At 44.8% G+C, this 17,657-nt stretch overlaps 1 protein-coding gene across 1 annotated transcript in view; it reads left to right on the plus strand.

Moving 5' to 3' along the window:
• The window catches only part of LOC126342104 (UDP-glucosyltransferase 2-like), a 136,282-nt gene that overhangs the window by 65,209 nt on the left and 53,416 nt on the right, over positions 1-17,657 (plus strand). The window contains exon 2 of the mRNA XM_050001826.1: positions 1,026-1,230. Within this exon, the coding sequence (XP_049857783.1) occupies positions 1,033-1,230 (198 nt within the window). The 5' untranslated portion in view covers positions 1,026-1,032. The remainder of the gene's footprint in view (positions 1-1,025; positions 1,231-17,657) is intronic.

A 17,657-nucleotide genomic window follows, 5' to 3' on the forward strand; every position in this document is an offset into this window, starting at 1 on the left:
GGAGGTTCACGTGCCCAGAATCAAACGTTCTGTATGTTCACAATACCATTCACGTAAAAACAAGCTTCATCAGAAAACCATGTGTTGTGTAGCACTGCCTCTTGGTCTTGCTCGATTGCCCACCTTGCAAACTGCAGTCTCCACTGCTTATCTCTCATAGTAAGCTTATGCACCACAGTCATCTTGTGTGGATACAAGCGAAGGTCGGATTGAATAATTCTTTGTACAGATCAGCGTGAAATTCTCAACTCGGCACTGGCTTTTCTGGTTGATTTACTCAGACTACAAATCAAAGCCACTCGAACTGCTTCAATGTTTTGCGGCGAACATACGGTACGTGCATGTAGCTGTTGACACTCCATAACAGATGCAGTACCTTCAAATTTTTTATGTAATCTGCATATCATCTGTGGATTGGGAGTCCACCGTGTGCTGAAATGATCATGAAACCTTTTTTGTGTCAATGTAATGTTGTTTGTCGCCACGAACAGTAACACAATCTTCATCTTTTGTGCTACGATCAACCATCGTTTGTCGGCCATCGCGGCAAACTGAAATGGTGAATTCATAACGGAAGTGATGAACTCATAACGACATCTGGCGTAATTTCCATGAACTGCACAAAGTTCAGCGCACAATTTGAAAGCTATTGCCCCAATAGTATACTTGTAAGATCAAAATTCAATCGGGTGAGTTATTGTGCACCACCCTATACATAGAACACTCTTCTGACCATGGTTGACACTTGCAACACACTGAAGACATTGCACTGGTGGCGTTCGTGGTCAAATACAAGTGTAACCTGCAGATGTGGCCAACATTTGGATTTATATACAAGCATATATTTCTCGTGGTGTTTCCATATTGTTGTCAAATTATTGGACGTTCAGCAGTAGATTTGTCTCTGACCTGTTGACGACATCAAAATGCTGTGATGCTGAACACGACTTAGGTTGAACACAACAGATGAACTAACCTTTTATTAATTTAGAATGGTTCTTACAAGTGTTGTTCATTATTTTCAGGTGTGAAATGGCAGTAGATCCGCGGTGGCTGGCGTGTCTGTGGGTGTGGATGTTAATGGGCACCTGGAGCAATGTCGAGGGAGCGCGCGTGCTTGCTGTGATGCCTACACCATCCATCAGCCACCAGACTCCCATCCAAGCCATTGCCATGGCACTTGTTTCTCGGGGTCACCATGTCACCCTCCTCACAACAGACCCCATGCAGGTCAGTTTGCTGCATAATACATCATTATGCCTCCAGCAATTTAGCATCAGATTAAACCACTTTAGTTGTCATGGCTGCTTATTTCTTTGCACATCTCATGAACCATAGCTGCTATCTCTCACTCTGGTTCAGAATACGTCAGTTATCAATTTTAAAACACTTTCTCACTGGGAAATATTGCAACATACAGACTATCTACACATTTGAATTTTACAATTATGGTCACTAAAAATGCAACACCTTGGAAGTAGCATGCAACAAACATCAGAATGCCACATAGTGTACTACATAAGTGGATATGTAAATGATTAGCATTTCAGCACAGTCACACAATTTAGGTAAATTTAACGCCATTTAAATACAGTACATAAAGAAAGATTCCACAGTGAGTTACTCAGAAATCAATTTGGAATCTTGGCTAGTGGTGAAAGGATCGTGTTGTGCTTCATGCAAGAAGGAGAAACATCTAACCTGCTCGTTGGAAATAGGCTACATCAGGGGTGTGACCTATCAAGACAGCTGTTTATCATTCTGTGATATTGCTGGTTGCATTGATCGGGATCCCACAACAGTCATGTAAATATCAGTGTCTTCAGGAGGCCCATACTTAATGTCATATTGGATCTCAATGGCCTCACACAACCAGCACTGAAAAGGATGGACAGATTGTTCGCTGCACTGTGCAGGATCATGGAGCCTTACCTTGAACCAGGCCATGGCCTTGTTTACAGAAAGGCACTTGAAACTGCAAGCACGTTTGGAGCACTATGGACTCTCATTACAGTGACCATTGTTGTAGCTTCATAGGTGCAGCAGTAGAGAGAGGCACAAATCACTGGTGCATCCAACAGCAACACTGGACACAAGAGTGACACCATGTTGTGCTTTCAGGCAATTTCCAGATCTGCACACGACATCACAATGGATATACCTGTGTGTGGAGACTCTGAGCAGAAACGTTGCCACACCACACTCATCATCATCACAGTGGACCAGCACCTGGCTTAATGTTATTGGGTGGCATTGACTATACAAAGTAATCAAATCTGGTTGGCATAATCAGATAGCAGCTTTTACATTTCTCATGTGTTAAGGCCAAAAAATAACGAATGGAAAGGAAATAGAGTATGGAATGTCAGAAGTTTGGAAGTGGCAGGGAAGCCAAAAAATCTCAAAAGGGAAATGTAAACTCACAATCTAGATCTAGTGGCGGTCAGTGACATGAAATGGAAAGAAGATAAGAAATTTTGGTCAGATGAATACCGTGTAATTTCAACAGCAGCAGAAAATGGTATAATGGGAGTAGAATTGCTTGTGAATAGGAAAGTAGAGCAGAGAGTGAATTACTGTGAACTGTTCAGTAATATGGTTGTTCCTATCAGAATAGATAGCAAAATGATGCCAACAACAATAGATCAAGAATACATGCTGATGTCACTAACGGAAGATGAAGAGATAGGGAAAGTATATGATGGTATTGAATGGGAAATTCAGTATATAAAAAGAGATGGTAATCTAATGTCATGGGGGACTGAAATGCAGTAGTAGGGAAAGGTATAGAAGAAGGTGTTGTGTGGTAATGTGAGAGAAGAAAGACTAAATGAGTTCTGCAATAAATTTCAGCTTGTAATAGCGAATAGTGTTAAAAAATCAGAAGAACAGGGGTGCATTTGGAAATAGCCTGAAGACAGGGGAAGATGCCAGATGGATTACATCATGGTCAGACAGAGAGATACCAGGATCAGATAATGAACTGTAAAGCTTATCCAGGAGCAGGTATAGACTTGGGTTACAATTTCGTAATGATGAAGACTAGGTCACAGTTTATCAGTTTCAGATGGAAGAATCAGGGTGCAAAGAATTGGGATACTGAAGTATGAGGAATGATGAGGTGTGTTTGAAGCTCATTGAGACTATACATACACCAATAATGAGTACTACAGTAAACAGTTCAGTTGAAGAGGAATGAAAATCTCTAAAACTGGCAATTACAGAAGTGGGACAGACAAATATGAGTACAAGGCTGGGAACTGTGAAGAAACCTTGGATAACATAAGAAGCACGCCAACTGATCAACAAAAGATGGAAGTATAAAAATGTTCATGGAAATTCAGAAATACAAAAATATTAGTCACTAAGTAATGAAATAAACAGAAAATGCAGGAAGGCCAAGGCAAATTGCTGAAGAAAAATGTGAAGAAATTGAAAAAGAAATTATCATCAAAAGTATTGATTCAGTGTACAGAAAAGGTCAAAATAACCTCTGCTAAAATCAGAAGCAAGAGTGTCAGTATTAAGAATGCAATGGGAATTCCATTGTTAAATATGGAGGAAAGAGCAGATAGGTGGAAAGAGTACATTGAAGGTATCTACAAGGGGGAGGACTAGTCTGCTGATGTGATTGAGGTAGAAATGGGAGCTGATATGGGAGCTGGGAATCCGGTAGTACAGTACAAGTTTAACAGAGCTTTGGAAGACTTGCAATCAAATAAGGCAGAATGGACAGACAACATTTCTTTGGAATTTCTGAAATCGTTGAGGGGAAAAGGTAACCAAATGACTATTGCAGATGGTGTGTGAGTCTGGAGACATACTGACAGATTTTTTGAAAAAAAAAATATCATCCACACAAACCCACAAAGAGAAAGGGCAGATAAGAGTGAGAACTATCACACCATCAACTCGTTCATAAAAGTTGCTATAAATACATGTTCCAGTCACTTTAATGTGACCACTGCCCTTCGTTGCCTTTTGGGCCAAGGCCAAAAGCATGTACGAAATGGTTAAGTTTGTGAACTGTTCGCTTACTGCCAAGGTTAAAGTATACCTTGCATGACAAAATGGCGCTATCACTGACACTGGGGCAACTATGGTGCACCACAGGCTATAGATGACAGGGTTGTATGATGGCTGTGGAGATACTTGCAGGGAAATAGACGCGCAACTCTTGAACAACTGACTGCCCTGCAATAATCATCAGAAGGGTCTGGGCCAGAGAGCATTCCATGGGTGATCTCATCATCCTGGAAGGCATAATGGATCGACACAAGTGTGCATCCAGCCTTGGGGACCATGTCCACCCCTACAAGCAGTCTTTTTTTCCCCTAAGCATGACATCTATCATCAGGACGTAGCAAAGTTTCACTCAGATTGCAGTGTACATGCATAGCTCAAAGAGCACCGGGATGAATTTACCATACACCCCTGGCCCTCAAACTCCCAGGATTTAATCCTGTTAAGAAACTGTGGGACCACACTGGCAGTTCGAGCCATTGATCCACAAACAAGAAATCTAGCACAGCTATCTAAGGCAGTGGAGACAGTATGGCTCCACATCCATGCCAGTACATTCCAGTTCTTTATTGACTCTCTTTCTGCACATCTTAGAGTGGTCCTTGCTGCAAAAGGTTGTTATTCAAGCTTTTGCCATGTGGTCACATTAATGTGACTTGACAGTGGAATGATATAGAGAAGAAAGGAAAAGAAAATTGAGGATCTGTTTGACGATGATAAGTTTCACATTCAGAAAGGTAAGGGTACCAGAGAAACAGTCCTGACGTGTATGTTATGTTCAAGACAAATTCTGATTTATTCCTTGGTATTGATTGGAGTTAATGTTACTGATGATTGTAACATTTTCTCTTTACTCAATTTTCGGCCATCGATTTACTGTTGATATTGGTTTCCATAGGCTACTTGGTTCATGGCAGTGGTATTCCATGCATGGCAAAATGACACTATCCAAAACTGCCACCAAGGGAACAGTGGTGCACCATGGGTCATTGATGACAGAGATGAACAGTTGCTGCAGAGACATTTACAGGCAAATAGACATGCAACTGTTGAGTGACTGACTACCCATATGAAACAATGGGCTATCAACAGTGTCTCCTCGATGACCATTCAGTAAACATTGTTGTGTATGGGTCTCCACAACAGTTGTCTGGTTCATGCAACCATGCAGACTTCTGTTCATCAATGATGAAGGCTGGAATTTGCACGCCGATACCACAAATGGATGTCCACTGAGAGGCAGCAGGTTGCTTTTTCAGATTAATCACATTTTATGCATCATGAGACAGATGACCATTTGTTTCTATGGTGTGAAATGTATGAAAGCAAATACTCTGCAATAGCTATGATCTGGGGAATGTTTTTGTGGCATTCCCTGAGTGATCTCGCCATTCTGGAAGGTGCACTGGATAAACACAAGTATAGCATCTATCCTAGGGGACAATGTCCATCCCAACATTCAATTTGTTCTTTCCCAAGCGTGATGGCATCTACCAGCTGGGCAGTGCAACATGTCACACAGCTTGCAGTGTATGTGTTTGGTTTGAAGATCACCAGGACGAGTTTACCGTACTCCCCTGGCCACCAAATTCCCTGAATTTAAACTCAATCAAGGACCTGTGGGATCACCTTTATCAGGCTGTATGCACCATTGATCCTCAACCAAGAAACCTGGACCAGTGTTCACAGCACTGGAGTCATCATGACTCCACATACCTGTCAGTACCTTCCAGTACCTTATTGAATGTCTTCCTGCATGACTTGCAGCAGTCTGTGCTGCAAAAGGTAGCCTTTTGACAGGTTGTAACTGGATAGTGTGTGTTAGTATGTGAGAAGCAGTGTGCTTTAATTGAGTTTCAGATTTCAAGAGTTCATCCACACATGGAGCAGCCTCTCCTTTGGCATGACAATGCCAGCAGCATAGCAGCATATGCAACAATCCAACACCTGGGGGTTCACTGTCATTAATGATCCTCCATACAGTACTGATTTGGCACTGTCCAATTTTCATCTGTTTCCAAAACATGAAGAATATCTTCGAGTACTTAATGTTGATAGTGGTGCAAGCAGGGTTGAGATATTCTACAGTAACAGTATTAACAAAGTAGACTCTCTTTGGGAGAAATGTGTTCATTGCCAAGGTTACTATATTGAGAAATAAATATGAAGACATGAATAATAAACATATAGAATATTAATAACATTTGTTTTATTTAAAAGACTTAAAGAGCTTTCACATAAAAAAACTCTGAGATATTACTTTTCAGCTGCCCTCGTAATTTATCATAGAAGAGCCAGATTGAGAAATGAAATGTCCATGTGCAGTACATACCAGTGCTATCCAATGCCAGAACATAACAGAAGCAGCACGAATGCAGGACAAAGGGAGACAGACATCTGGCAGGTGTAATACTATATATTCTCCACTTTCCTCGGTGTAGAATGAATCATGCAACCAGCTTCATTTGTGTTTCCTACTCAAGTGATTCTGATCATGCTGTCATCCTTGATTTTCTCCAATCTTCACCCACTATTTATGTCTGATGGTGCATACTGATAAGCTCCTATTCCCTTGTCCAGTGTCCTCCCAGTATCCCGTCTGTGAACAATGGCATAAGTTCCACATCCCCTGACAAATACTGGAAACTGCAGTTTGCCTTTGATTGTGCTATTTGCACTAGGATCATTAGTTTGTTAGAATGTGGAATGTGTTAACTGAAAAAACATGGGATATATATAAAAAATCAAATTCAATAAAGTTTATGAGGTGTGTTCAAATAGTAACAGGAATCTTTCATTTCTGCAAACAATTTTATTTATTCACCTACATCAGTGTTACTCCCTTCAAATTAATCTCTGTAACACAGTAATGACAGCACTGTAACTCTTCAGGCTTTCCCGGCGATCTAATGACATCTTGGGTTGTCAGGTGTTCTGCCAGATATCAGCGTCGTACTTGCACAATATTTCGGTCACGTAGCTCGTAACCTTCATCAGGTGCGACCTGAGACTGCTCCTCGAGTGGACCTGGTCCAGTATTTATGCCTATGGCCTTCCCCCTCCACCAACGGCTGCAGGCGCTTCCTCTGTGGTCCGCGCCCATTCCCTGCGACCTGCTGGAGCGTTGCTGCTCCGTTTTCCGTCCACTGCGGTTCTAGGTGTTCCCTATGCGGTCCGCGCCCACCAAACCGGCTCCTGGGGGTTTCATCTACGGTCTGCGGTACCAAGCGTTCCCCCTACGGTCCGCGCCCGCTCACCACGACCTGTTGGAGCGTTGCCGCTCCATAGTGGCTGCGATGTCGAATGTTAGGAGCGTATCGTCGGCAGACGGGGCCTCGGCTCCGCAAGCCCAAGGTGATCATCGTAGCTCTACGTGTGATGTGGACGGGGGCTGGCTCCCGCACACAGTGGCACGAGTACTTGATGTAGGGGGAGGGCCACTGACGTACCCTGGCTGTTTTCCAGTGGTACCCGCCCCCTGCACCGACGGTGCGAGCGAACGCTGCGTCGCGGACGAGACACCTGTCTCGCACGCAGATGACGCGGTTACTAGCTGCACCGGTGCTACCGAGGCTGCTGCGGCTGAGAAGAGCTTGGCCTTACTGAAAGGTCTCATACCAGACAGTGGGCAAGCGAGCATGGACGTGGGCGTGGACGTGTCCTCGAGTGGTCGGGAGGAGGTCACGCACACGCACCGCCGGGATACGCGACCGCAAGGAAGCGCCCCGCCGCTGATAGCGCTGAGGTATCAGCAAAGAAACCGGCCGCCTCGAAGGGCAAGGCGCCTAGGACGCGCACTAAGAAGAAGGCGTCACAGGTGGGCACCAAGGCCGCCACCGGCGACCGCTGCTCCACCGACGACGGCTTCCAGGTGCCGAGCAGGAAGCACACTGCCAGGGCAGCAGAGCTCACACGAGCTCCACCGCTAGCGACAACCAGCAGGTATACTACTATCACGGACGCGCCGATAGACGCGAGTGTCGAACAACCGGCTAGGCCAAAGACCTGTGCCCCTCCTCCCATCGTCGTCAGATGGACGGCTGATTTCAAAAGCTTTCAACAGCTCTTGAAAAGTAGGGTGCAGAGCAACTTTATTCTTAAAACCGCCGGCAGGGCCACGTATAAGGTCACTGTCAAAGATACAGAGGACTATGTGACTCTTATGAAAGTATTTGCGGAAATGGGAGTGCCCAACTATACCCACTCTACAGAGCCACTGAAACTGCTCAAGGTGGTTTTCCGCAGACTCCCATTCAAAATGGACCCGGACCACCTAAAAGAGGAGTTAGAGGAACTAGGTTACGGTGTCAGGGCTGTCTCTCACATGAACACGCCCGGAATAAACGAGCAGATGCCATTATTCCAGGTCATATTAGTCGATAATGCCGAAAACAGGAAAATATTTCAACTGACAACAGTTGCAAATATTCGAAATGTGCTTGTGGAACGTTTTCGCGGCAGGGGTAGGAGGGCACAGTGCTACCAGTGCCAAGGACTTAACCATGTCGCGAGATGGTGCAGTACGCCGGCCAAGTGTGTGAAATGTGCAGGCCCGCATCACAGCAGTGACTTTAAACAGACACAGGACGTAAAACGCAAGTGCTGTAACTGTGAACAGGAGCACGTTGCCAGCTATCGTGGCTGTGCAACATTTAAGAAGGCGGACGCTAAACAGCGTGCCAACAATGCTCCGGCCAGACGGGTGACCCCTGGCCTTAGTTTTAGCCAAATCGCGAGGGGAAAGGCTACCGCATCTGCCCCTCAGGCTAAATCGGCTAGACCGCGTCAGGTTAGCGATGCTATCAAAACACGCCCACGTGCCGAGGTTGAAAACGTCGGCCAGCGGGCTGATGTGAGTGACGCTCGCCCCGCCTCAAAGGAAGTCGTTTCCGGGCGCGGACGGCAGAGAACAGAGAGAGAGAGCGGCTCGCGCCAGCAAATCAGAGCGCAGCACAGCAGAGCGAAACGGAGCCGGCAGCTGTAGCCGCCCACGGGAGCGGACGGCAGCCAGAGCAGCCGATCGCATCTGCAACCTCAGCAAGCCAGGAGACTCCTGCAGATTTGCAAGCTGAGCTTTGCTCGCTTCTCAGAACTGTCAAGGAGATGCTCGCGCAGTTACCGCAGCTCTTGATTGCTGCAGTGCAGACGGCTCTAGCAGCCGGCCACCAACAGGTTTCCATGCAAAACCATGAATAACACACCTGTTCATAGCTTGACAGTTTGCGCATGGAACGCAAACGGCATAAGAACTCAGGCTGGTGAGTTTCGCCAGTTTCTGTATGACGAGGCAGTAGACATCTGTCTCGTCTGCGAAACACATCTAAAGCCAGGAGTAAACGTTCGTGCAGCAAATTACACCTGCTACCGAACAGATAGGTTAATGGCAGGGGGAGGTACTGCAGTATATGTCAAAACCTCTCTCAAGCACCACGTAGTACAAGTGCCTCAGCTTGCTACGATTGAGGCCACTGCTGTAGCAGTACAAACTTCAGAGGGTCAGATCACTTTTATGGCAGCCTACCGACCACCCAGGGGACTCCTGAATCCTGCTGACTTCGCGACACTGATGACCCTTCGTGGGAAACTCTTTGTCGCCGGGGACCTAAACACGAAACATGCGGAGTGGCATTCAAGAGTCACTAATACCAGTGGACGACTCCTACTACGTGTAGTATGGCAGCACAATGGGATCGTGGTGGGCCTCTATGACCCAACCATCTATCCCCACAACAGAGGTCTAGCTGACGTACTCGATGTGGCGGTGCACACTATCATCGGATCATGTCCCCGTGGTTTTTGACACTGATCTCCAGGGAACAGAGCCACCACAACGGCGTAGACAGCTTCGCAGGGTGGATTGGGAGCAGTATCGGGAAAGTATACTTGACGATCTCGATACTGTTCCTCACCCACGTGATGTAGGAGCTGATGAGATGATACGACGGCTCGCTGAGGTTGCGCTACAAGCTGTAGACGCAGCAACACCGAGGGGACCACGCAGGCCGCCTGAATGTTCACGCCAGCTCCCTCCTGATATTCTGGAAGCCATACGCCACAAAAATAGGGTTTTCCGAGAATCGCAAATCACGAGGCAAGCCGCCACTAAACGTCGCCTCAACCAGCTTAGACGTGACATTAAAGTGGCGGTTGAAAACCATCGCAATAGAGAGTGGGCAGGGAGGGTGGCCATGCTCCGCCTTGATTATGGCTCTGCCTGGCAAACGACAAAGAGGCTTCTTAGGAAAGGGCAGCGTATACCTCCGCTACAAGTTGGTGGGGATGTGGTTTGCGAGCCAGACGCCAAGGCTAGCTCCCTGGCTGCCACGTTCGCGGCCAACTTCACACCTGTAGCGGACGGCATAGACGCAGAACATGTACAACTAGTGGACGAGCGTCTGCCTGTATTCCTGGCAGCAGAGGCAGCTCCAGAGGACGAGATAGCTGCTATCACTGAGGAGGAGGTTGAATACCAACTGCGAACCCTAAACACCAGGAAAGTCGGTGGCAGTGACAGAGTGGAGGCAGTTATGCTACCGCAGCTCCCCCCCCTCCTGCTATTCAGCCGCTCACCGAGCTATTCAACCATGTGCTGCGAACTGGGGACTACCCCTCTGTATGGAAACATGCAGAGGTGGTAGCCATCCCAAAGTCAGGGGAGGATGCAAGGCTGCCACAAAACTACCGACGTATTAGCCTCCTCCCAGTAATGTCAAAGGTCTTTGAGCGTATTTATGTCCAACGACTTTTATCTCATGTAAACCTGAGCTACTCAGGCCTCCCGAACAGTTCGGTTTTCGGCAGGGGCATAGTACACAGCAACAGCTCTTGAGGTTAGTAGAAAATGCGATGGGTGCCTTGGAGCGCCGGGAGTATTCAGGGGCGATACTCCTTGACGTCTCCAGGGCCTTCGACAGCGTGTGGCATGAGGGCCTCCTATTCAAACTTTTTGAACTGAGGGTACCGACGCCACATGTGAAACTCATTGCATCCTACCTGCAAAATCGCACTTTTAGTGTCCGCGCCGGAGACGGAATATCCACAGATAGGCCTGTTCGTGCAGGAGTACCGCAGGGATCCGTCCTTGGACCCCTGTTGTACACCCTGTACACGTCAGATGTACCTAGGACGCAGAGAGTGTCGCTAGCACTATATGCGGACGACACTGCCCTCTACGCATGATGTCTCAAGGTCAATATCCTTCGTTGTCGCCTACAAGAGGCGTGCGACGTATTGGGAGCTTGGGCAACAAAGTGATGCCTGAAATTTAACGCCACAAAAAGCCAGGCAATTATTATTACACGTCGCCGGATACCAAGGGATCTTCAACCAGTGCAGATCATGGGAGGCCCCATCCCATGGTCTCGCACTGTAAGTATCTGGGCGTGACTTTCGACCGGCACCTCACATGGGGGCCACATGTCACAGAGCTTAGGGGCAGAGTCTTAGGACGCTTACGCGAACTCTACCCTGTACTGAATCCACAGTCCACGCTTCCCACACACTGCGGCATTACGCTATATCTGGCAGTGATCCGACCAGTGCTGGAATACGCGGCCATAGTGTGGGGAAATGCTGCCGACTGCCATATCAAGCAGTTACAAGGCCTGCATGGTAAGGTCCCGCGTAAGCAGTTACAAGGCCTGCAAGGTAAGGTCCTGCACCTTGCCATGCACCTGCCGTGGGACTTCCCCACCAGGGACCTGCATGAAGTCACAGGGATCCCCATGATTAGGGATCGATTCAAACTACTGGCGCGGCAGTTCTATGAGCTGTCGTCCCAGTCAGACAATAGGTTAGTAGCAAACCTGGGTACCCAGGAGCACAGGAGGGGGACCACACGATGGCCCGACATGCTTCGGCAGTGACGACCACTGTTAGAGCAAAATCAGATACACTACACGCGCACACAACACTCATGTGACGCATAGGACACACACAACACGTTAGGCCATCAGAGACACAAGTACACTTAGGATAAGCAGGAATAACAATTGGGTTTAGCCTGTGAAACCACAGGGCACATAGGTTGTCCCTTAGGTTAAGAGCGTGCGTGCGTGCCGCTCCGTTTTTCGTCCGCTGCAGCTCTGGATGTTCCCTCTGCGGTCCGCGACCACCAGTCCCACGTCTGGGTGTTCCATCTGCGGTCTGGTGCGCCTGGCGGTCCGTCAGGGGCTCGTTTTCCATCTCCATGTCTCTGGTTCTTCTGTTTGTGTAGTGTTGCAGCTGGCCCTGTTGCTCCTTTAACAATTCCAGAGCTGGATCCCAGGCTCTGCTTAGCTGGTACCCTGTGTCACGGTTCATAAGATCGTCAGCCATTTTTATTTCTATCGATTCTCTTATAACACTGTCCCAAAATCTGGGTGTTTGTGCTAGAATCTTGGTATCCTCATACTTCATGGCACGATCTAGTTCTAGACAGTGTTCAGCAATGGCTGACTTAGTCACGTGACTTAATCTAGTGTGCCTCTGATGTTCCTTGCACCTGATCTCCACAGTTCTTGTCGTCTGGCCAATGTAGGACAGGCCACATTGACAAGGTATATTGTAAATCCCTGGTTTTCGTAAGCCCAGGTCGTCTTTGCACCCCCCAGCAGTCCCCCGATCTTGTTGGAAGGACAGAAAACACACTTGATATTATGTTTACGGAGGATCCTACTGATTTTGGCAGAAATAGAGCCAGCATAGGGCAGATATGCCACCTTCTTTGCTCCCTCTTGGTCTTCTTCAGGAGCCTGTAGTACAGTGGCTGATTGGAGTGCCCTCTCAATTTGTCTGTCTGTGTATCCATTCTTGGAGAAAACTGCCCCTTACGGACCGCCAGGCGCACCAGATCGAAGATGGAACACCCAGAAGTGGGACTGGTGGTCGCGGACTGCAGAGGGAACATCCAGAGCCGCAGTGGCCGAAAAATGGAGCGGCAACGCTCCAACAGGTCGTGGTGAGCGGGCGCGGACCACAGAGGGAACGCTTGGTACCCCAGACCGTAGATGAAACCCCCAGGAACGGGTTTGGCGGGCGCGGACCGCAGAGGGAACACCTAGAATCTCAGCGGACGGGAAACGGAGCTGCAACGCTCCAGCAGGTCGCAGGGAATGGGCGCAGACCACAGAGGAAGCGCCTGCAGCCGTTGGTGGAGGGGGAAGGCCATAGGCATAAATACTGGACCAGGTCCACTAGAGGAGCAGTCCCAGGTCGCACCTGATGAAGGTTATGAGCTACGTGACCGAAATATCGTGCAAGTACAATGCTGATATCCGGCAGAACACCCGACAACCCAAGATGTCAATGACAGCACTGTCTCAATCACTAAAACGCTTCTGAAACTTGATCTTTGGGTTAGCTTTTAGCTCTCTCAGCAATGCATTTTCAATCTCCTTATACTTGTGAAACAATGGGTCTTTAAGATTTATTTTATTTCTGGAAACCGAAGTAAGTCATGTGGGGCTCCAAAACAGTATTGTTTTTTTGCCAAAAACTCGTGAGCAAACAACCAAGGGTGCATTATTGTGGTTCAGAAGCCATGAATTGATTTGGCACAATTCAGGGCTTTCCTTTTTTGGCTTCTTTCATGCAAATGGTATTCAATTTGTTAGTAGCAGGGAGGAATGATGGAACTATGCTAGGTCAAGTAGTAATGGTTATACCACTGTTTAAAATTAACTCACACCAAAATTTACACTCTTAAAGTTGAGATATGTATGTGCACTGCAGTGCGTCAAATTATAAATTAATCTTGGAAACAACTTAACATAAAAATATATAACTTTCTATCAACTACATATACCAGGATACCCTGACCATTAAGGGTACTGCAGGTATGCTTGGCTTAAATGGGGAAAACACAATTTCATATGAATTTATGGGAACATATGATCATTGAACATTGTGAAGGGGGTTAAAGACTTATATTCTTCCTCATAAACAAACACTGCAAAATAAGTATAATTTTTAAAAATTAACCACAGGAATATGAGAATCGAAAATTACTTCAAGCTTTTTTTGAGCAATTATGAATATTCCTAAGTCTTATCGATCAGTCTTAATGGTTGAGAGATATTAATACAACTTATTCACTTGAGTAACGTACACTATGCATAGAAAATTGAAACAAATGAATCACAAAAAACTAAAAGCCATTTAGTACATAATGCACCTATCTCACTGAAAACCTCCAGGAGAATCAGCTGCTATACACAGAGAATGAACTCATGTTCTGCAGGTGGTACATCAAAACCATTCCTCCCTATGGTGACCAAATTCTCCACAGATTGAATAGATGTTTTCATTTTCTAAACTTGGCAAACTGCCCATATCATCATCATCATCATCATCATCATCATCATCAGACATAACTGATTTTCATCTATGGCACTATCTTCATTAGAGCCCGAAAAAATTTTGTTTTTGTGCTTACATGAGGACACTGGTTTCTTCTTTTGAATGCCCTCTTCCTTCATATTTTAGGCATATCTTTGAATAGCTGCTTTAAACTTGTTTTCAGTAATGCAGTTTCTTTTTTAAGTCCCTCACTGTTTTCTTTTCAGCAGCCAGTTGTAGTTCAACTTTTTTAGGTGTGGAGGTCATAATCTCAGACCTTTGCATCTCTCTTTGTTTTCTAGGCTTCAACTTTGTGCCACTGGTAGAAGGAAGTTGTATCAGGTCTTCAAAAGTCATGAAATTACTGGAATCTTGGAGTTCTGTTGATCCTCCAGCTTCTTGGTTTGGTTCATCACTGGATGTCGTAGTTAATAATGGTGTAACCCCTGTATCATCATTCTCATTTCCTGGTACAGACACATTCTGTCTGTCTACAAATACATCTGCAGCACAAAAGTCATCAACAGTAAAGGCATTTTGATTGAATGGGTACTTCCCTGTAGATTTGAATCCAGATACAACTACAGTGATTGTTGCTACTTCTGAATAAGTCTGATTAAAAAGACTAGTTAAATCTTGCAGAGTGATCCATACAAGCTTTTGAATTTTCATGTATAGATCACATTCCTTTTTAAAAGCGCCTTTCATAGGTGAGTAGAAAGTTACATCCAGAGGCTGCACCGTATGCGAACAGTGGGGTGGTATGGAGACCATAGTTAACCCCATTACTTTTACATAATTTATAGGTCTGTGAAGTTGTGTGTCTGTTGTGAGTGTCCAGTATCAACAATTCAGGCTTTTTGAGGCTTGCGTTGGAGTGATGGATAAAGTGCTTCAACCAAGTAAGAACCACTCTTTATTAGTGCAACATGTTGGTGAGCATTTGTAAACAACGTAAGGTGGGCCATCTTTTTTTAGCAAGAGGCTCATCCTGTTATTGGGATAAATAAAAATTGCAAGAATAAAACTTCCTGCTGCATTCATAGAACATATTACACAATAACTAATTTTCCTGTATTCCAGTTGATCACTAAGCCAACCCTTGGCTACCTTTAGTGGCAGCTATTGTTCTGAGGTCTTGTACTGATGTGATATCAGTTTCATCCGTATTGTAGATGCGATCTGGCATGTATTCACTTGCAGAAAATCTTTTTGGAAGTTTCCAAAATATTTCTGCACATCATCACCGTATAATACAGTGACTCTGTTAAAAAGTAATTTATTGAGGTCTTCTATTGATTATGGTTGGGTTTCTTTTCAAAAAGCCATCAAAAGAGTTACTTCCTGCCAAGCAATCATTTTGAAAAACCCTGTGTCTATTGGTAAGTGGTTCTTCTAGTTCTTGAGTGAAAGTGGCATTAATTTCCTTCCTACACTGTTGTAGAGTGTTAATGGGATGTTGAATAATCTGCTCGTTGCACTGATGGAATTACCTCCGACAATAAAATTCAACACATTTTTAAGGGCTTCTTTGGACCAACTTCCTCAATTCATGGTGCATTTCCATGTTCTTGGCATCTGTAACAAGGCCAATGTGGATAATTAAAATAAGGCATTCTTTTATTTCTATTGAGAATAAACATTTAATTACATGTTGTGGAATGTTTTTAGCTACTGCCATTACCCCATTGCTACCTACCATGCCTACCCATTTTGCTAAGAAAGAAAACATCATTTTTAGACATTATAAATTAGTGTCTAAAATACTTGCATAATACAGTAAACTAAACATTGTGAAATACTGGTAGTCATGGAATGTGATGTAGTGAAGAAATGCTGAAACAAGTGGAACTTACAGTGGCTGGAAAACTGACAAAAATTATAGCAGAAGCACATTAAAACATTTTCCAAGTACAACTGCACAGCAGATAATTCAGTAATGGTGTCCCTATAAAATTTAGTTCACCGTTGCTGTGAAGAGTACAACACCAACCAGAGCTCTTCCAGATGGAAATAACAGCTGAAAGTCAACCTACTAGGACTACCTCCTTACTGGAAATATCCCATTCTCCTCTACCTCTTATTGATCATTCAAACTTGTGGCAATAGCTTATGGTACATTCTGGAACAGTGAACATAGCCTTTACTGTGACCACACTTTTGAGCTTTTTTTGCATTTTAGGGAAATCACAGAAAACGATTTTGTGGCTGGATGGGTGGGAATTTGAAGTGTCATCCATTTGAATGAGAGTCCAGTGTGCTAACTGCAGTACTACCTCCCTCAGTCTTAGTTTCAACATCATACCTGTAAACACAGGTTTCATCACCTGTTGTGATATGTTTCAAGTAGTTCTGCATTGTTCTTGAATTTGTTTAGTAACTCTTAAACAATTTGAATTTTCTGCTGTATTTGTTCAAAATTCAACAATTCTGGAACAAATTCTGCTGTCACACTTTTTGTGTCCAAAACACTTGAAAAAATTTCATGGCATGAGTCAGCTGATTTGCCAACCTCTCAGCAACTTCTCTGATTGTGACTCAGTAATCGTTGATAATCATTTCCTTAACTTTTTCCATGATTTCATCAGCTGATGATATGTTAGGGATCCAGTGCACTCGTTATTTTCAATTTCTTCATGGTCTTCTTTGAAATTACAGTCTTATACTCATGTTTTCTCATAACAGATTCACCAAAAGCAAAATTTAAAATTGTTGTATTCTTTCAAGTTTTCTGGGTGGAATTGATTAATAGTGTGCTTCTGAGTGTTCTGCTGAGTTGTTTCTATTTTCCACACAGTATGTTGTCGACTGGTCCATCCATCTTCTGTAGATGCTGCAAAATTTTTCTGTTGTGTGTACTTGATGCCTACACTACAACCAGACCCTGAACTATCATCGGTCTCATGCTGCTATTTCTAGCTGAGTTCGATTCTCACCATCCACTGTGCCCTTTGATGCTGTTTAGTTTGGCAGGGCTCACATTGATACTCCATAGAGTGAAAATTCTCTCAACATTTTTCCAAATGTGGAGAATGTGTGATGGCCAACAAGATTTTGAAAAAGTTATTAAAATTTGATTATTTAAGTTGAAATTATGATCCCTATTTACTAGGTTTTCTGGCATATTTATTTTGATAGACTACTTAATTATGCTGTCCAAGAATCTTAGCCTTTGCATCATGACACTTGTCTCATTGTATTTCAAATCAAAATGCACTATGTAAGTGATTAAGAAAATTATGTATTTTAAGACCATAACTTTTTAGTATCTTATTGGAAATATTAACCCCGTATGAACTTTTACTTTTTAAGGTCAT

The sequence above is a fragment of the Schistocerca gregaria genome, chromosome 1 (assembly GCF_023897955.1).
Source record: "Schistocerca gregaria isolate iqSchGreg1 chromosome 1, iqSchGreg1.2, whole genome shotgun sequence".
Taxonomy (NCBI): domain Eukaryota; kingdom Metazoa; phylum Arthropoda; class Insecta; order Orthoptera; family Acrididae; genus Schistocerca; species Schistocerca gregaria.